Below are 20,839 nucleotides of genomic sequence, written 5' to 3' on the forward strand. Positions count from 1 at the left end.
CCCCCCCCCCTCCCTCCCTCCCTCCCTCCCTCCCTCCCTCCTTCCTTCCTTCCTTCCTTTTTCTTTCTTCCTTCTTTCTTTCCTTCCATTTATATATAATTTATTTATTTTGAAGACAGGGTAGTCTGTGTAGTCCACGGTGGTCTGGAATAACTCATGGTTCTGCCTCAGCCTCACGAGTACCCACGTTATAGGCCCATTTTTTTTTGGGGGGGGAGGTTTTTTTGCTACATCTTTTTTACTCTTCTCTCAAAATGTCCTATCTTTGAATGACTTTGAAGGGAAACTAGGTATGAAAGGTTGCTGATTGCAAGGTGTAAAGAGACCATCTGGGCCGCAAATAACCCTGGATGTCTGTTGTGCCCCTTTTCCTTATACAGCTTTCGAAGGGTCTTGACTCAGTTAAATATTTTTGTTGTGCTTTTGCTATTGATGTTATTTTGTGTGTGGCATGCTCATGTGCCTGCACTTAAAAAAAAGATTTATTTATTTATTATGTACACAATGTTCTGCATGTACACCTTCACACCAGAAGACTGCACCAGATCTCTATGGATAGTTTGACCCACCATGTGGCTGGTCGGAATTGAACTCAGGACCTCTGGAAGAGCAACCAGTGCTCTTAACTCTGAGCCATCTCTCCAGCCCATGCCTGCACTTTTATAAGGCTATAATTGCACTGAAAACATTCAAAGCAGGGAGCTGAGAGAGTCAAAAGGAAGCTTCTGGTCCTTCAGAGATTGTGGACCTGCTGTTTCAGGGATCCATGCTGTCTCTGCAAGGACATCGTGTGTGCTACTTTGCAAACTATTCTTTTGGCCACTCCTTGCTGCAAGATGCATCTAGCACTCCTGTGTACCTGTGCTCCATTCATGCTCTGGATCTACCCCCACCCTACCCCCCAGAAGTTGAATGCACATCACACTTTAGCAGGTTTTTGTTTTGTTTTTGTTTTGCAGAAAAAAAATACTTGAAAAAAAGCAGTGCAGGCATAGTCCCCAGCTCCTTAATTCCCAATGCAGTGTTCAGACCAGAGTTTGGAAGACATATTACAATAAGGGTCTCCAGGGAACAGATTTTTACATGATAAACTGAAAGCCTCAGTTTTATTTAAGGAATACAAATTATACATGCTTTTCCTTGGGCCTTCATTTTCATGTAACTAATTTAAATCAGGGTTCTTTTAGACCATAGAGCTGTTGTTCCGTAAAATGGGGCCTATTTCTAGCTTTCAAGCTCCACTGCCTTTAAACCTGTTGGGGCACTGGCCCCTGAAGTAGGCTTCCTGTATAGCCAGTGCAAAAACCCATGTCAGACCGGTCAGTTGAGACAGTCTTATTGCCAGTGAGATGATGAAAGGAATTCATAGGTTGACTGGGATATACATCAAATATAGAGGTTCACCTGGGAAGAGGGCAAGCCAGTTAGTTTTCATCTAGATTTTTGCAGAAGTAGTGTCTTGAAATGGATTTCTCTTGATTGGGATGGCCAAGGGGAGAGACAAGTCCAAGCACTGAGTACTGTTTCTTTTTCTTTCTTTTTTTTTTTTTTTTACTTTTTATTTTTTTTTCTTCACAGTTTATTTATATCTCCATTGAAGTCCCCTCCTTCAACTCCCAGGCCCACCTTTCCTTCCATCATCCCCTTCCCCTAGTCCGAAAAGAGAAATTCTCCACTATTACTATCTGCCCATAGCTTGTTAAGTCTCATCAGTACTGCAGTCATCTACAGACCTAAAGAAGCTAAACGCTAAGGAGGACCCTAAGGGAGGAGGCTTAAATCTCATTCAGAATGTCAAACAGGATAGACACCAGAAGTGGTAGAAGAGAAGAAACAGGATGAGTCTACTTATAGAGGGTCCTCTGAAAGGATTCACCGAATAGGGGATTGAAGCAGATGCTGAGACTCAGGGCCAAACTTTGGACAGAGCGCAGGGGTGTCGTACAGAGTAAGAGAGGGCTGAGATTCGAGGGATATGGAGGGGACAGGAGCCCCACAAGGAGACCAACAAAACTAAAAGATCTGAGCCCAGGGGGTCCTGCAGAGACAGATGCACCAATGGAGAACTATGCGTGGAATAGACCTAGACCCCTGCTCAGATGTGGCTGATTGGCAGCTCAGTCTCCATGTGGCTCTCTGAAGGAAGGGAGCAGGGGGCTGCCTCTATCATGAACTCAGTAGTTGACTGCTCTCTGATTGCCTCAGATGATGCAGCCCTGCCAGGCCACAGAGGAAGAGGACTACTTCATTCTTGATTTCTTGACTGGCTTTTTTTTTTTTTTTTTTCCTTCTCTGAGACAGGGTTTTTCTGTGTAGCCTTGGCTATTCTGGAACTTGCTCTATAGAGCAGGCTTCAAAGTCTTCAAGGTCCTCCATGGTTATGGGTCCCATTTCCTTTCCACCTTGCCCTTTCTTTTGCATTAGCCCTTGTGCCTGTTCCTTTTGTGGCTTACTCCATTCACCTGGTGTGGTTTATTCTCACTAGCGCTTGCTCACCTTTTTTTTTTTTTTTTTTTTTTTTTTGTTTATTTTTGAGACAGGGTTTCTCAGTCTAACAAGTCCCTGGCTATCCTGGGCTCACTCTGTAGACCAGGCTGGCCTCAATCCCACAGAGCTCCTCCTGCTTCCCAAGTGCTGGGATTAACAGCATACAGCCTCGTTTTGTGATCTACCCCAGAAGCTTCCCAGACTTGTATATGCTAAGTCTAGGCCTTAGACCCTAGACTTCAAACCCAGAGCTCTCCAATACCATTTGTTTGTTACTTTTGTGCTGGAGGGTTGGTCCTGTGGCCAGCGTTAAATCATTTGGTTACAGCTCTGGTCTTGGATATGTGTGGTCAGTTGTGCCACTGGAAAAAGGCTAGCTGATTCTGGAGGCCAGGAAGACTCTGGTGTTGAAACAATAGAGTGCTACAGGACTAAAACACAGGTCAGGCTGTGTGTTGCATCATTCCAAGTGGCTGAAAAACAGAACAGCTGTTGCATAAACTTACATTGCTGGGTAGCCTACCTCATCCTTAGATTGGGTACCTGTCTGCATCCACTGTATGGCTGATTGATCTGTTTGGTCTAAGAGTGCTGCTGCTTTCATGAGAGAAAGTGTTCACTGTATTTTTGGGTGTTAAAATACTAAGAAAGCTTGGAGGACAGCTGCTTTTGGAGGGCAGCCAGTCCAGCAGTGGTTTTCTGACCTCATTCATACAGCATTGGTTGCCTTGCTGACCAAGTGCTACCAGTTTTTCTTTGTTTTGTTGTTTTTTCCAGTTTTCAAGACTCGTGAGTGTGATTTTTGTAGCCTTGGCTGTTCTGCATTGTCTTTGTAGACCAAGCTGGCCTTGAACTCACAGAGATCCACCTGCCTCTGCCTCCGAGAGCACTGGGATTAAAGGTTCGAACCATCACGCCTGGCCATAATACCAGTTTTTGAGAACTGTCATCTTGGGCTGGAGAGATGGCTCAGCTGTTAAAGGTTAGGCTCACAACCAAAAATATAAGAACTTTCATCTTTCAAAATCTCAAAAATAATTGATCTGAACAGAAAAGCTCTTGGGAGCTTTTTGTAAATCTTCCACAGATCAGCAGAAGAATGGTCACACCATGTCCCCCTTTTATCCCCTCTGGCAGTGAAAAGAAACATATTGTTACATACTGTGGAACATTTATTCAACACTGTTGAAATGTCTGAGTGACCCTCCCCCCATACTCTTGCTTTCTGGAGACAGGGTTTCACTGTGTAGCCCTGGGTGTCCTGGAACTCACTATGTATACCGTCCTGGCCTCAAAGCTCTCAGAGATTGGCCTGCTTTCTGCTTCCTAAGTGCTACTAAGGTTAAAGGTGTGCACCGGTATGCCCAGTCTAAAATTAAAGAGATTTCGTGGCTGCTAGGGATAGTGGTGTCAGGTTATGGTTAAAAAAGGACAACATATAGGATGGAGAAGCTGCTTGAAGAAGCTGCTCATCAGTTCAGAGTATTTGCTGCTCCTCCAGAGGACCTGAATTTGTCTCCCAGTTCCCACTTTTTCCATCTCACAACCAGCTGCCTGTAATTCTAGCCTCTATCTTTTGGCCTCTGACTGGGGGATGAGGGTACATTTACACAGATAATTTTTTTTTTTAAAGGGCCCTGTGCTGGAATTGATCTTTTCTGCTTTTTCTGGTAGTGGATACAAATTTACAGGTATACTAAAATCATAAAGTAAATGTTGGTAATTCTGTTTAGGGTTGGTGGATTACTGTGGTCCAGGTGGACCAGGACCTAATTTTGTTTGTAATAGGGGAATCCAGGGAAAGAATACAAAGTCTCTGATTGTTTTTGAGATGGAAATTTTATAATTCAGGCTGGCCTGAGGTCCCTTACCCCCCCCCCCCCAATTCTGGTCACTACCCACCACCGAGCTCTAGGATTCCAATATGGAACCCAGGCTTCAATGCATACTTGGCAAACCCTTTACTAACTGAGCCCCAGCCCCCGTCCACTACACAGTCTAAAAAAGCATATATACACATTTAAAGCACTGTATTATCCTTTACAGATTATCGTGTCTGTTGATTAGGATCTTGTGACATGGCCCCTTATGAGTCCCAAAGTGTGACTTTAATCAACCCATAGTTCTATCAGTAAACAAGACTTGTGGTTGTAACTGAGAACTTACATACCTGGTACATAATAGTAACCTTGCCCACACTAGGCAAGTGTTGCCGCATCCTCGAGCCCTTCAATTGGAATTTTGTTTTTAAACTTTCCATTCTTCTGCTTAGCCTCCATAGTGCTATCTGTGGTATATCACCATGATCTTGGTTAGTGAAATGTTTATGAATGTTTCCTTACTGCCCCTTCTCCAGCTTAGATATAAGCTCTTCCACCTCCGTGTCCAGGATAGCCAGGGACATACCTGAATGGAGTGGTAAGGGAAGGAGGAAAAGATAAATGCAGACACAGAAAAACCTGAGGTCAGGTGGACTGGGCTCTCTTGAAATGACAGCATCCCAGAAGCTCAGTGTATTATATATTGAGAGGCAGGATACGTACGTGCATACACACAGCTGAATCGAGGAAGCAGGTGATTGTATACAGCTGAATGTTTCAAGGAGGCTGTCCTAGCTAATCTTGGTAGGGGAGCAGGCTTCAGGCTATAAATGGGGTGGGCATTTTGGGCATTTTCAACATCTGTACATGGACTAGAGGAAAGTTTGCCATTTCTCTGAGCTACACTACTTGTGGGGGTGGGAGGTTCACTTTGCCATTTTTTGTTCCATGATCCTGAGGCTGTGGTCCTTAACATGGCCGGCTCATGCCAACAGCACATATTCACTTGGGATTTCCCCCCACGCCCACCCCGCACCTGCTCCCTTCTAGTGTACTTGTTGTTTATTGTGGGAAACTTCATTTTTCAGGAGGCCATCGATGTTTCATTGGGTAAAGACGTGCTACTAAGCCAGATCTGCATTTGATCCTACACTGTGGAAAGGAAAGAATCCACTCACTCAAGTTCTGAACTGTACATGTACCTGACATGGCTTGTACACAGATCCTTTGATTTTTTTTTCTCTTTAGTTGTTTGAGACCACCATACCCTGTGTGATGCCTGGTGGTAAGATTTTCTGTCAGTCTCTTTTCTTACTTCTTAGGCTTAATGATTAATAATTTAAAAATTTGTGGTCGTTTAGACTTACAGAGACGTTGCAGAGTTGCTACAAGGAATTCTTTTGTCTTCCACTTGGTTCTTCCCTAGGTTAAAACTTCCACAATTCACAGGTGTGGAATTGACCTTAAAACATTACTGTTTACCAAACTCAAGACTGGTTTTGTGGCTTCACTGGTGTTCCCATAAATGTCCTCTTCGTGGTCATGTGGTCATTTTGCCTTATCTGAATTGATGAGGTTTTTGGAATATATTTCTTGTCCTAAAAACAAGAATTTTGCAGGATGCTTTAAAAAAAAAAAAAGAATGTTGAGGTGTATAGCTCCTGGAGATTCTATGCATTCACTCCGCTGTGGACCACAGAACCTTTCCTCTCCAGCCCCCTAGACTCTGGGCTACAGAGCCATGAGACATGGCTGGGAACTGCAGGCTTGGGCAAGAAGGTGATTCAAGACTTCCAGACCTACTACCTCATAGCTCACTAACCCCTCAAATGATTGTGACTATAGATTAATTAGTATCAGTCTAAGATATATATGCAGAGTACTAGATCTCTATCCTCCCTACCTTCTTCCCTCCTCCCTCTTTGTCCCCCCTTTCTTCCATCTTTATATCTGTCCCCTGTCCTTAAAAATCTTTCTTTTCTCCTTCCTTCCCCTTTTTGTGGTAATAGAGATTGAACATAGAGCCTCATGAATGCTCTAGGCAAGTACTTTAACACTCAGCCATGTCCCAACTCTTTTATTACAGATAGCCTTTGTATTAAGTAATATTTTGAATTGAGTTTAATGTGAGTTGAGGAAGAGGAACCATGCAGATAATCTTTGGATGATGGGGATGAAGATGTGCAGTTCTGTTTTGTGTGACCTGCCTAGGATCCAATAATTGGCCCCTGTATTCTGCTTTGTAATACTGGGTTGTTACTAGTTTGTTACCATAAGTGGGGGCAGAGTGGAAAGATGCCTAAGGCTTTAAAGAGAGAGTTGAACTTGCAGCCAAGGCCACCACATGGTGTGGTGGTACACAGGACTCTTGGTTAGCAGATTGTGGTGATTATTTGGAATATTGAATGTCTTCTCCTGCTCTAGCCTTTTAAGGCTAACACAAAGTTCTTCCTCTGAGCTCTAGTATCTTATCCAGGTTTGAGACTGAGGTGCTAATTTTGCACTATCCATTTCCATAGCAGTTGGCTAGTGTTCTTCGGTGAGATGGGGTAGTTCTGTTATGACATCACAAATGGAAGTCGATGGGAGGAAGCATAGGCCTCATCAGAAAGGAGGAGGAAGTTTAGACTTTATAACTAGCCAAGCAACTATGACTATGGTCTAAAAAGAGTGGGTGGTGGCTTTTATTTTTTTTGTTTTCTTTTTACCTCTGTTTACTAAACAGAGTTAAACCTTTGGTACTTACAGTGATGAAAACTGATAAATCCTTTCTGAGTGACTTACTTTACTTAGAATGGCAATTGAGAATTGCGATTGCTTTATTTCCTGTAGCTGCTGAGCATACAGAGGTTGGGTTTTTTTGGAGGAAGTGCTCAGAATTGAACCAGTACCTCACTCATGATAGGTTACTACTCTTATTGCTGAGCTACACTCCCAGCCCCAGGAACATTTTTTTCCTAGCCATTTTAGTCATTGTCATTGTTGATCAGATGATTTCTCATTATTTGTGATGGTTGTGTTTCGGGAAATTAATACTGGGTGTCATTTCTGGCTAAGTTAGAGTTTAAATTACTTATAAAATTCCAGCTAGGAGCTTGGGAGAGAGCTCAGCAGGTAAATTGTTGAGTAAGCATGAGGACCTGAGTTTGGAGCCCACATAAAGACACAACTGCAACCCCAGTGTTTAGGGCTGGGAGTCAGCACAGGATTGAGACAAGTGGATCCTGTAGACTCATTTATCAGCCAGTCTAGTGGAATAGCTGAGATTCATACTTAGAATTCTGACTCAAAAAAAGGAACAAGTGGAGAGTGAGAATCCATCCAATGTCTACTTCTGGCCTTTACCTTATGTGTCTATGAGTGACTACTCACATACCTCTGCCTAATCAGTAGGACAGAATACCTAGGAGTGGAACTACTTTTATGTATTATAAACCAGTTCTTCTAGTATGTCTTCCACAATAAAGGCACCAGAATACTGGTATAGTATTCTGGCCCAGGAATTACTGCATCTTAAGATTTAAATGCTGTTGAAGAACTTTACACACTGGATGTTCTATCCTTTAGGAGGTAGACTTGAGCTGCGTAGGCAGTTTGATAGCTTTTGGTGACTGAGTTTCTAGCACCTGGCAGACCAAGTGACCTTGTGTGACATTGTATAGCCACTGGCCTTAACAATTCTCTGTACCTGTGTGGTGGGTTAATTTGGGTGTGAGTTGGGCTGTCCCTTTGGAAAATACTTCAACTGCAGGCTTCTACTTGTTTTCTCCTTAGATCTGCCAACTGTAACTCAGCTTTCATAGGTCATGGAGCAAATGCTGAAACACCCGGCTCTCTTCTGTCAGACATTGCAGTTAGCTTATTGCTGAGAGTTGTGATATTTGTTCACTTTACTCAGACCACAATGTATCGGATGTGTCACATGGAGCCATAGCTGGTGTCTTGAACTGACTTAAAACTTTTGCAGGAAAAGCACTGTTATCCAGCACAGCTTATTTAAGCAGCCGTTAATCCCAGCAAAACAACAAAATCCCTCTTTTAGCTGCAATCTGAATGTACTTGTATCTTGAATTTCAGTGGAACTAATAAAAGCAGACCTTTGTCTTACAGTTAGTAATGAGTTAAATGTTTTTGGATGCTTATATTTAGAAGGATGTTGAGAGTGGTTTGTCAGGTTGGTATTTTGACACAAGTTATTTTTAAAGGCATTTGTGATGGGACCAGATGTACTGACAGGTGTAATTGAAGAGAATTCCTTTAGGAGCGGATAACCCCCATTCTTGGGTGCTCAACAGACTGGCCACTGTCACTTAAACTCCTGTGAGGATCCTGATGAACAGGGTCAATCGGAATAGATTTGTCAAGGAAGTGAGTGATATGCTCTGCCTATTCCAGCACACAACTTTCCCAGATTTATATATGAAGTTGCTTGATAGATTTATCAAGCCAGGGTTTCTCTGTGCAGCTCTGGCTGTCCTAGAACGTGCTCTGTAGACCAGGCTGACTCAAACTCAGAGATCACTCTCCTCTTCCTCCCAAATTCTGGGATTAAAAGCTTGCACCACCACCACTAGGCTGTTTGTTTTTGAGACATGGTCTTACTGCGAATCCCTGGCCTTCTTCAAACAGATCCACCAGCCTCTGCTGGGATAAAGGCACATGCCACCATGCCCAGTTTACATTTTTTTGGTATGTGTGTGCATGTGTGTGTGTGCTAGTGGATTGGTTTGGGGAGGAAACTTGGGAAAAGACAAAGTGAGAGAACTTGAGCAGATACACATATGCTGTGGTATATGTATGGAGCACAGAAAACAGTGAGTGTTGGTCCCTCCTTCCACTGCATCTCAGAGATGGAACTCAGGTTATGAGGCTTTTTGGTAAGCACTGTAACCAGGGGCTGAGATACTTACTGCACTAGCCAAAGCCCTCTTGCTTAGTTAATTGCATGTAAAGCAATTTAAAAAAAAATTAACAGTATGTGCGGAGAAGTTACATTGTGACCATTTTAACACAGGCAACACTAATGAAATGCCTCAAAAGTTACAGGCTTTGGTTAGTGTTTACCCCATAAAACTTCAAAACAGTGATTTGGATTCATTTGAAGGGAATAAATAGTATAAATAGTCAAAAAAATTCTTAAGTACCCCGTTCTTTTTCTCTTTTAGCTCTATGTTCATTAGAAAGTTTGGGTTAGTAAACCACCAAAAAGAATCTCAACCATCTCCCACCCACCTCTTACGCAAAAAAAACCTTCTCATTGCATGTCACCTGGCATGGTGATTGTGAGTTCCAGGCTACCCAGAAGACCTCTTTTACCAACCCCAATATTCCACATCCCTTAAGACAAACCCTTATCCAAGGGATTGTGGTTCTTAGAGATTAAAGGGCCAGTTTTAGAAAGTGTTTAACAGCTTTCTAGCACAAATGTGTATTAGAGAGGCCCTATTAACTTGTGGAGATTGGAAGTGATCCTAAATTTCTCTGTTCAAATGTGGCTGGGAATGCCTGTTGTTATTTTGAGAGTTTTGAGAGAAGATGAAGCGTCATTTAATTCAGGAGTTGTTTGAAGAGTTCTCATGCTCAAACTGCTGGAGGTTTGGCTTTTGAGAGCCAAACGGGGAAAACACCTCAGCTCTGTCCATGGTCCTGAACTAGTGTGTCTCCTAGTGACTTTGGATTATGAAATGAAGGTCTAGCACACAGCTACCTAGCTCTTCAGAAAAGGGTGCCTCCTACAGGTAGTAGGACCCATTTCCTGCTGGGTATTTAGAGTGGCAGGGAAAACCCAAAGCTCTTGGACAAAATGGGGTAGCATTTGTGGAATTGAGCTACTTTATTCAAGTGTTTTGGTATGGTATACATGGGCTGATTAACCCCAGCCAGATGTGTTGTCTCTAGCTGTAGTCCCAACATTTAGGGAGGCAGAATGATCATCACAAATCCAAGAGCAACCCATAGTTTTTCTACTCAGTTTTGTTTCCAGAATTTTAGTTAACTTAGAAATCTGTAGAGTTAAGGTTTTTATTCAAAGGTGTGTATGTGTGTGTCTAAGTGTATGTGTTGTACATGTGAGCACAGGTACTCTTAAAGTTCAGATGAGAACATTATGACCCTGGGAACTAAGAGTTACAGGCAGCTGTGAGCTGCCATGTTGGGTTTGGGAACTGAACTCGGGTCCTCTGCAGAAGTGGTGAGTGCTCTTAAACTCTGGACCTCTGAGCAATCTCTTCATTCCTGGGTTAAATTTTATTGTTTTCTTGTGACTAAGTGTGGGACCCAGGAATTTGTGTGTGCTAGGTAAGAGCTTTCCTGAAGATCTACAGCCCTACCCTGGAGGATTAACTTAATTATTACGAAGGCTACTGCAAAATGATTTTCCTTGTCAGTTAGTAAAAGTTCTTAAATATAAGCCATTAGCCATTGCAGAATAAGAGTAAATAAAAAATGATACACATAGGCATCTTATATATACAGAATAGTCCTTTTATTAATTATAAGTGGAGCAGATTATCATGCATTGTGGCCAGTATTCATCTGCCTTCAATCTTTGAAAACTTGCATTAGTAAATATGAGTTATGTTACAATTAGAATTTAGTGGCTACAAATTATCAAAAGCACAAATATATTTTTATTCATCTAGTTCAACTATGAAGATCAACTCACAAGTTTCTTATTTTTCCTTAAAGCTGGAGATACAGATGACCCACCCAGAATTACTCAGAACCCTGTCATCAATGGGAATGTAGCCCTGAGTGATGGGCACAGCAACGTGGAGGAGGACATGGAGGACGGTAAGCATCGCCCACTTACTCACAGCTGTGGAGCGCTGTCAGAAACACAAGCCATCTGTTTTTTTTTTTTTTTTTGAGTACTTTCTAGTCTTTAGAGTAGTTAGTTTTCAAGAGGTTGTATCTGAGGGCGATTTAGGATCCTATTTCTGTTTTGAATTTCAAGATTGTGTAAGATCTCAAGGTAAGTTGTTTCTCCTCAGTTTAGGCAAGGGGGTTCAAATCCAGAGGTTTGTAGTGAGTGGGCATCTGGTCATACCCACAGGTCTCCAGCCACTGTTAGCATCCAGGGTGCCAGGTAGATTTTCTTTTCCCACTTGTTTGCAGCAAGATACTTTCAGGCATTGGGATTTGGGTTTTCCACTGCATTCCAACTTATCAGTCTCTTCTCAGTCCACTACAATTGCGAACATTTTCCCAATTCCTGTTAGGTATGAAGTGAGAGCCAAGCGTTGGGCCCTATACTTCCTTCACTCACTTTTCTCTGTAGCTTCCACGTGGAAAAGCATATGTATATGCATTGGGCATTTTGTGTCATGGAGTCACTTTTCTTTTGAGAATTTCTTCTTTATAATATCATCTTAAGAGATGTAAACATTTGCAAGTCACAGTCCTGAGAAGGGAGCAGCCAGTAATTTTATGCAGCCCCTGGAATCTTGCAGTGTAATATGAAACCATGTTCTGTACAAGCATGTCCATCAATCCTCATGAGGGTTGTGTCCTTCCCAGGGGAGTAACGGGGCAGTTGAAAGAAACCATCAGGCACGGGCTGCACCACCAGAAGGACTGCTGTTCAGACCTCCTGCCAAAAGTTCAGCCTCCATGCGAAACTGCAGCCGCAGTTGAGAGTTCTCTCACAGTGCGGTTTACCCCTGGCAGCTGGCTGAGGCAATTTCTGAGGAAGGTAAAGAGGCGTGGGCTACACCCCGCTGCTTTGTTCCCCGTGGAGTGCGCTTTCCACTGTAGATGAAGGGCATCGGTGTGGGTGTGGTCTCATTGGTTATTGGGTGTTTGATGGTTTCATTTTGGACACCAGAGATGCCAGGAACGTTTCAGAGAGTACATTTGGGAAGCTGGCCAGGCAGAGGTGCCAGGTGTGCATCTGGGGTCAATTTGAGTTGTACGTAGAGCAGGAGCCAAGCCTTACCCCATCAGATCTCCCAATGCAGTTTGCTCTCTCATTCGGAGTGTCAGGGAGACATAGATGCAGCTCTGAGACAGTGGGTTATTCTGTGTATTAGAAGAGGCCAGTGTTTCCCTCTTAACCTACCTGCTTTCTACATTCAGTCACAACAGATATAACCAGATGTCTCCAGACATTGCCAAATGTTTCTTGGGGGCCAGGGTGGCCTAGGTTGAGAACCATGGTTAAGAGGTTATGAGTCAGCATTCTCTTTGGGCAAATAGTATTGGATACTTAGTACTAAATACTTATGCTGTATCTAATGCAAGAAAGTAGAAGTGCCCCAGTTTGGGTTCTTAGATGGAAAAAGCAAAGTGGTCCTCTTGTTATGTAGTTGGAATTGTCTTTAGTGGGGGCTCGGGCCCTAAGCCTGTTTAGAGCATGACAAAGGCACAGGAGGGCGGGCTCTGCTTCTAGAGCAGATTTTAGGGGTGACCTTTTCCAGAGGTAATGTGATTGTGAAACATGAATGTAGATTGTATGTGTCATGTAGCCAGGGTGAGAACCTTTTAAAGGTTGAGGACCTCTGCATTATGCATGCCTCAGCTGTCCATGCCCAAATTGCCTTCTACAGGGGGTTTCCTCAAGGATTCCCCAGACTCTGGCTTTGAACCCCTTTACTTAAATCTTTTTTTAAAACATACCAAACTTAGGACACATGCTCAAAAAACTGGGTTTAGGCCAATTTGTAACCAAACGATCAGTGCCTTTACTGTGCTGAGGGTCCTTCTTAGTAAGTGCCATTTCTTGTGTAAGAACTTAGGTAGCTTGGCAGTGCAGACATTAATGGAGAACATGGTTAGTTGATGAAGAGAGCATTTTAAAAATCCTGTTAACAGTAATGGCATGGGCAAGTCTCAGAGCTGCTTTCTTATCATTCTTATTTTCTTAGGTATAGTTTTTCCTTAGATGACTAAGAGAAAAGTTCAGAGCAAACACATAGGCTGTGAAGATCTAGACAGTTGTAGGTATCTGGAAAGAGCCCATTTCTTCAGATTAACTAACTTGCAAAATTTGCATTAGAATGACTACCATGTAAGAAGGGTTGAGAAAAGATCCCTCTAGAGCCACAATTTGGAGAAATTTGTCCCTTCGGAAGCCTGCAGTACCCTACCTCATCTGCTTTCTCTAAAAAAATTGAAGGCTGGGCCAATTCATTGGCATTTGTTCTGGGCAGATAAGATAATAAGGAGTGTGGTGCTTTGGGGCGAGCAGAGCAGTACAGTTATTGTGCTGCTCCACAGTTTCCGCTGCAGTATTGATGCTTGTCAGTTATCAAGGAGTCTGGATGAATAGAAGTATCTGTGAGCAAAGTGACCACAGTGGCCTCAGGCTATCTCCACTTGAATGATAGGATCGTATAGGCGTCCTTCTTGTTGATCCGTTGTCTATTTAAAAATGACAAAAAGTAGAAAACCAATGAAATACTTAAAACTCAAATGTTTTTTTTTTTTTTTTTAAAGTATATGGGCTCCCGTGTACTGTACTGCTGCATCTATTATCCTAGTGTTGTGAACACCAAGGGCCTTGCTCATGTCAACCGTAGGCTCTATACCTGAATTGTACCGCAGCCCCCAAGTTATTCATAAGAAGTTTCAACTTCCTTAGCCTGTTCTGAGAATGTGCCTTCAGTATAACATAGAAATAGTTATAACACAGACATAGTAACATAGTTACTATGTCTGTGACATGTAACAGACAGGTGAAGTAGGAACCTTGGACAGTGTCAAAGTTCCAGTTTTTAAAAGAAAATTACATGTTAATATAAATTTCACCACTGTTACTTTTTACTTAATATTTAAGGAATAATTTGGGGATTTGATGAATGTGTGGCACAGAAGACCCAAATTTACAGTATGCTTCAATTTTTGTGGGTATAAAATATAATCCAATAAATCTGAATAGCGGAGATAGGCTAGTTTTATTAGTCCCCGTATCTTGTAGAGCACATCATCGCTGTCCTTGGTATCTCCATAGAAGACAGGCATTATTAAAGACTCGTTGTCACTTTGTAACATGCTTCATGTCAGTATGCCTCAGTTTCCTTATCTGTAAAGTAGAAATTAATGCTGCTCAGGTGTGATTTGTATGTCCCTTACAGAATGTGGCTAAACCTTTTCTGCTAAGTCCTTTTAGGTAAATTCATAGACAGAATTTTTCCCTTCAAATGGGTGTAGGAATACCCCACTCAGTAGACTTTGGTCAGTCATCCGTACCCTGTCACAGCTTCCTAAAGCTGCTTTTCCTGTTATAGTGCTCCTGCCCTGACTGAGGGAGCCGGGATGTGCATAGTTAAAAATCAGGGGTGAGGGAACTCTGACAGCGACTTTGGTAAAGAATACCCTCTTGTGAGGACTGATGGACATGTTTTCTTAAGAACAGACCCAGGTAGTTGCAAACTTCTAGCAACTTTAGTATATTTAGAAGCAGGTGATCCCACAAACTCATTCTGTGTGCAGTTTGGAGATGGAAGGGTTGTGATGGCCTTCAGCAATCTGGGGTTTTAAGGGGGCAGAGTGTCTCTGTTAATTAACATCCTCTTCATGAGTCTAGTCTAGTTATACTCTGGGACCTAGTTAGGGATGTTAGTACTTGAATCTATGTCAGGGTGGGGGAGAGGGAGGGAGAGCCTTCAGGCCTCTCAGAGGTGGCCTTCAGTCCCTACCAGTCAGGGAGCTGTTCCTTCTCTGCAGCAAGGCAAGCACAGAAAGTGATTATTTCAGACACTTCTGCAGCCCCTTGGTTTTCTGAGGCTTTTGTCATGCTTTACTGGTGCTTGTCGGTAGCAACTGTGGCAAAGTGGCTGTAGAGGAGAGCTCCCTCGCTGTAGCTTGAGAACAGTAATACATTACTGGGACTGTATCAGCTTACTGGCCTGTGGTTCCTTGCCAATGATGGGTAAATGATACGCTTTTTTTAGATGATGCATTTTTGATTGAGACACTGAACCTCTGAGCAGAGACAGTGTAGGCAGAAACCTTCATTCCTGTGCTATTATTCATATTGGAAAGAACTTTATAAAGAATTTCTTTATAAACTAATTGCTATAATAAGGATCTAGCTTATTATTTCACAGAAGCTGACGCTGAGGGGACAGTATTGGCTGTCAGGCATGTGCTGTGCTCCCAGCACAGTGGCTGGTCTCTTGAGCTGCCTTTTTCCCTCCTCCCTAGTCAGTCCAAGGCTCATCCATCCTGTCTAAGTCCCACTTACATACAGAAATGCAAACCCATCTTTTCCTTCCCTCCCATGTCTGTCCCCTCACTTGATGCCCAGGTTTGGAGGTGAACACTAAAGTAAATGTTCATTCCTCTAAACTAGTGGTTCTCTGAGGGAAGGCAGGTGTGTGTGAGGTTGCTAGCCATGCAGAGACTGTCCTGATTAGTCTTTTTATAAATTCGAAATGACACTACCATTTCCCCAGAGGCTTTAGCAGTTGGACTGGATTGAGATCTTGTAGAGCAGTTTACTGCAGTGTTCATGCGCTTTTGGTTAATGCCTTGGCTTTGTGATTGATGGCATGTTTTCTTGCAGACACCAGTTGGCGCTCCGAGGCAACCTTTCAGTTCACTGTCGAGCGCTTCAGCAGACTGAGTGAGTCGGTCCTTAGCCCTCCGTGTTTTGTGCGAAATCTGCCATGGAAGATTATGGTGATGCCACGCTTTTATCCAGACAGACCACACCAAAAAAGCGTAGGATTCTTTCTCCAGTGCAATGCTGAATCTGACTCCACGTAAGAGTTTAAATGATGCAACTACAAATGCACAGATTTCTGGAAGCCAAATTCCATCAGTCTTACTCAGTTTCATTTTCTGTTTCTTTGTAACTCTATACAGTGCCTTTTAATTTGTCTCTGGGGATGGAACCTAGGGACTGTACCACTGTGTTACAGCCCCAGCCCTGTAACCTAAAGCCAGGCATAGTACAGTAGAGCCCACCAGGCTGTACTGGTTCATGTGGACTCTGCCAGCTCTCAACTACCCGTTCCCTTCTTACCATAAGCAAATGCTTTAATGTGACTGTCAGAGGCCACAGCCCTTCTGATGGCCTGTGCCCGTGGACTAGTTGGAAAGTACAAGTCATAGCAGTTAGTGAGGTATTTAAAAAAACAGTATAGATCTGGCCTAATGAGGATGAAAAGTTTTGGTCATCACTTTTCAAGAGGAGGTTTATTGTAAAATTGTCATGAATATTCAGTAATTGGGAAATGGAGGCAAGATGTTCAGTTTAAGGCCATGAGACCCTGTCTTAGTAACTGAGAAACAAATCTTGGAGGGCCTTCCAATTACATGAAAGAGGTTTCATGTTGTGTAAATCTATTAAACTTTACCTCTTGTGTTTGATCTCAGAAGTGTGTGGATCTTTCTTCAGTCTGCATCCCTCACTGTCAAGTGTTCAACTCCTGTTGGAAGGGCAGTTGGGCGAGGGTTGATGTGGAGTGCATTGTCCCTACACCAAGGAGCCTAACACTGTACTTAGGCCCCATGTTATCCCCTGAGTCTGGTGCTTGGGAACCTTGGGAAGAATGTTCTCCAGGGATAGCAGCTTTGGCTGTTCTATGAATGCACTTCTCCTTTAAAGTTTAAGAGGTGCCAAGCTAACCTGGCAAGTGGCTTGTACTGTGGGTATGCCTAGTACAAGCAGTGGGCTTTGTGCAAGCCTCAGCACTGGGGCCTCTTCCCCAAAAAGGTGTGAGATTAACTTAAAGTGTAGCGAGGGACATTTATTGATGAAGGTTTCTCTTAGCTTGTCTCTGGTAGTAAATTGGTGCCCCGGCTGGACTGCATAGATGGAAGTCATGGAGCCAACCTCTGGCGTCTCCATTGGCAACACATACCTTCCTCTGTGCCTGTTCCCTCCTGATACATAGGGCATGTGTGCTGGGAGCCCCGTGGCACAGGTGCAGGCGCTGCTTGGGAAATGCTGCCTTGTGGTAGAACTCAGAGGTTGGGGGTGAAGGAGAAAGACTTTCTTTCTTTTTTTTTTTTTTTTTTTTTTTTTTTACTTAGGATAGTCTTGAATTCCCAGTAATCCCCTTTCCTCAGCTTTTTGGGTGCTAGAGATTATGTGTGTGTGCTACCATACCTTGCTCTTCCACTTTTTTAATCTTGTATCCCCTATCACAGGGATTTGTACATGCTATGCAACTACTGCTGCTGAGCTACACCCCCTCATCTGCCGCCGTTGTGTAAAGCCTACCACTGAAACTTAAAGTTTAGGAACTTGTGTTTTATACTTAACAGTTAAATGTTTTAGAGGATAATAAACACAAGCCAGTTACCATGGCACACACCCTAATCTTAGCCTTCAGAAGGCAGAGAGGCAGGTAGATCGCTGGGATCTAGTCTAGCTAGAGTCACATGGTGAGACCCTTATCTCCAAATAACAAAATGAATCATGAGTTAAGCTACTGTGGTTGTAACCTCCAATCCCTCTTCTCTATCCAAGGTAGATTTTCGTGTGCTGGTTTTGCTGTTTTAAAAACATGTGACTCTCAGTTAAATGTGTCAACTAAGGCTTGGGTGATTTTTCTCCTTCCCTCCCCCAAATAGGTCGTGGTCCTGTCATGCACAAGCAGTGCTGAAGATAATAAATTACAGGGATGATGACAAATCATTCAGCCGTCGAATCAGTCACTTGTTCTTCCACAAGGAAAATGACTGGGGATTCTCTAATTTTATGGCCTGGAGTGTAAGTGACAGTTTTTAGTCTCAACTTTGCAACTGTGGCTGCTAGTCTTGTTCTTTTATTCTTCAAAAGTCTGCTTTGTGAGTGAGCGGATATCTGGAAGTTGGTGTGGCTTTCTGGCATTAGGTGTTTAGTACACATAGGGATTCAGGTTGCAACCTTTGAAGTTTTACCTACTATCCTGTGTGTGCCTGGTATACAGGCTTGATTATCTTCTCTCTCTCTCTCTCTCTCTGTAAATAACTAAGACTGGGCACATGTGGGCCATGGTGTGGCACATTTATGTGGGTTCTGTGGATTGAACTCAGGTCCATGAATTCAGAACTCACTAGGTAGAACAGGCTGGCCTCCACCTGCCTCTGCCTCTGCCTCCCAAGTGTTGGGCTTAAAGGCATGTGCTACCAGTTTTCAAAATCTCTTCCAAAAGTTCCTTGTCTGTGTGTGTGTGTGTGTGTGTGTGTGTGTATGTATGTATGTATGTATGCGCCACAGGGCTCAGGAGGGGCTGTCAGATTCTTTGGGATTGGAGCGAGACATTTGTAAGATGTGTGTGTTAGGGCAGAACTCTTGATTCTCATGTTGGAGCAGCAAACCTATTTAGCAGAGTTGTAAAGCACCTGTTTTAATCACATATTGAAAGTTCCTCCTTATAAGCTAACTTTCTTAGGGAAGACAGTACTCTTGGGGTCCCTCTCTGCAGCGGTAGTGGCCAATGGGTGATCTTTGGCATGTTGCTCTAGAAGTACTTTAGAACCTCACCATCTTACCCAGGCTATGTTACTAAACTCTGAGCACCTTTGCAAACCTCTCAGGGAGCATACTTAAAACAAAATGGAGCACTTCCAAGCTAGAGCCAAGTTGTACAAACATTTTGCTTTACAGAGTGCAGAGTACAGAGACCGTCGCCTCATTGGAATAAAGGAGGTGCTTATGTGTTCTTAAGTGAGTTGGATATTTTTATTTTACAGGAAGTGACTGATCCTGAAAAAGGATTTATAGATGATGACAAAGTCACCTTTGAAGTTTTTGTACAGGCAGATGCTCCCCATGGAGTTGCGTAAGTTTTTGTTCAGTTGGGTACTCTTATACTGTCTTGAGAAGTGTTAGCATGTGTTTAAGATATGTGCTCACCCTATAAGCCTACCCCCTTGAGCTTCACCAACACTCTGTAGCACAGTGTCTGTTTCACACTCACTCATTTAACTCTTCTCACCAATGGGTTTTCTGAATATTGCTAGCACTATCTGATTTTAACATCTCAGGAAGGCACAGTCTTGTAGAGAAGCCAGAGCCTTTGTGTTCATGGATACTGCAGTGCAGCTCTGGTTTCATTTTGCACAAGTGTGAAAACCTGTCACAGGGAATATGCTGGCCACTACTGACAGTTTCAATCCCCTTTTAGGTGTGAGGTTTTAACCTGAGCCAAGGCCAGGCTCTGGGACTGCATAGTAGCTGTCATTCTCACTTATGGTGTTGGTTTATTCTCTTGTTAGTGTGTAGAGGGAGGTTGGGTAGAAATAGATTTCTTATTTCCTAGTAGATTTCTCTGGGTGTGTTACCACATGGGTTGAAGATGTTTGGGACACGGCTCAGAGTACTGGCTCTCCTCTTGAGTAGCCACCCAAAGAGCATAACAAAGAGGAAAAGCCCTTGGGGTTTAGAAGTACATTCTAAATACACATTTCTGTCTTTCTCCTGAAAATACTTTTCTGTAGAATTGGCAGTGGTGGGATAGTCTCTCTGTGTGTGATCAGGTTGTTCTGAACTCACACCCCCAGTGTCCGTGAATGCTGATCTTTATGAATGACAGCAGTGCTGTAAACTGTTAGCAGACTGGTGAATGCTGAGTTTGAATAGTCATGGCAATTAAAGGATCTGTTTGATGTGCAGTCAGGCCTCATTTCCCACAGTGTTGTACCTAGAGGAATAGTGTGTGTAATGTGTTCCTTTGTCTGGATGCTAGAAAACAGATGATGGCATGAGATAGTGACATTTAGACACACAGATGTCAGGTGCAAACTGACCCCCATGCATTGTAGAAACCAGAAGATGTCCTGTACAGTGGACCTTCAAGTTTGGACTATCTTTCAGGTGGGATTCAAAGAAGCATACTGGCTACGTTGGCTTAAAGAATCAGGGAGCGACATGTTATATGAATAGCTTGCTGCAGACTTTGTTTTTCACCAATCAACTACGAAAGGTAAATGAATAGTATTCCTCTCACTGGCTTTCTGCCTTCTGTTCTGGAAGGTATATCAAAGGCCCAAAAATGTAAGCAACTGATGTTCCCTTCCCTCCCCGAACTGTAGCCATTTCTCTATACAGAGGCCCTGCCATGCTGCCAGTAGTTCCTGGTTTGTTGTAGGGGATAGAGGAGGCGGCACCCGCTGCACCAGCTCTTGAAGCTAAGGGGATCAACTTTAGATCCCCTTAGGGGATCTAAGCTTGAAGATTAGGGGATCAACTTTAGAAATACAAACACCATAATGATAACAAGTAATTGATCCTAGAACTAATGTTTGCTGCCTCTAAATTATGTTCCCAGGCTCCCCTCACCCTCCTTTGTGTGTTTAGATATAAGGTCTCTATATAGAACTGGCTCTCCTGGAACTGACATGCTGGCCAGAGATCTGCCTGACTGGTCATGAAGACACGCCGAGCCCCACACCCTCTTTTAAAAAGTTATGATGGAGGGGTAGGGTCTAAATAAGTTGCTAGTGGCTTTAAACTCCCTTAATAGTCTTTGTCATCCTCCTGCCTTAGCTTCAAAATAGCTGGGACTGGAAGAACCAGGTGTGCACCTTATAGTACATGGATTAATAAGAATTTAAATCTGATGGTGGAGGGTGGTGCTTTTCTGATTTGAGGGGTT

General features: G+C 43.1%; 1 protein-coding gene across 2 annotated transcripts in view; it reads left to right on the forward strand.

Annotated features, from left to right (window-relative positions):
- The window catches only part of Usp7 (ubiquitin specific peptidase 7), a 53,862-nt gene that overhangs the window by 13,907 nt on the left and 19,116 nt on the right, over nt 1-20,839 (forward strand). Inside the window, exons 1-6 of one of the 2 annotated variants that reach the window (XM_055604527.1) lie at nt 11,022-11,099; nt 11,826-12,000; nt 15,814-16,012; nt 17,832-17,970; nt 18,936-19,024; nt 20,059-20,167. In XM_055604527.1, the coding sequence (XP_055460502.1) occupies nt 15,927-16,012; nt 17,832-17,970; nt 18,936-19,024; nt 20,059-20,167 (423 nt within the window). In that variant the 5' untranslated portion in view covers nt 11,022-11,099; nt 11,826-12,000; nt 15,814-15,926. Of the gene's footprint in view, nt 1-10,994; nt 11,100-11,825; nt 12,001-15,813; nt 16,013-17,831; nt 17,971-18,935; nt 19,025-20,058; nt 20,168-20,839 lie in introns of those variants that run through there. The other variant, XM_055604526.1, reaches the window with a different exon arrangement.

This window comes from Psammomys obesus, unplaced genomic scaffold, assembly GCF_907164565.1.
Source record: "Psammomys obesus unplaced genomic scaffold, mPsaObe1.curated_primary_1811, whole genome shotgun sequence".
In the NCBI taxonomy this organism is placed as follows: Eukaryota; Metazoa; Chordata; class Mammalia; order Rodentia; family Muridae; genus Psammomys; species Psammomys obesus.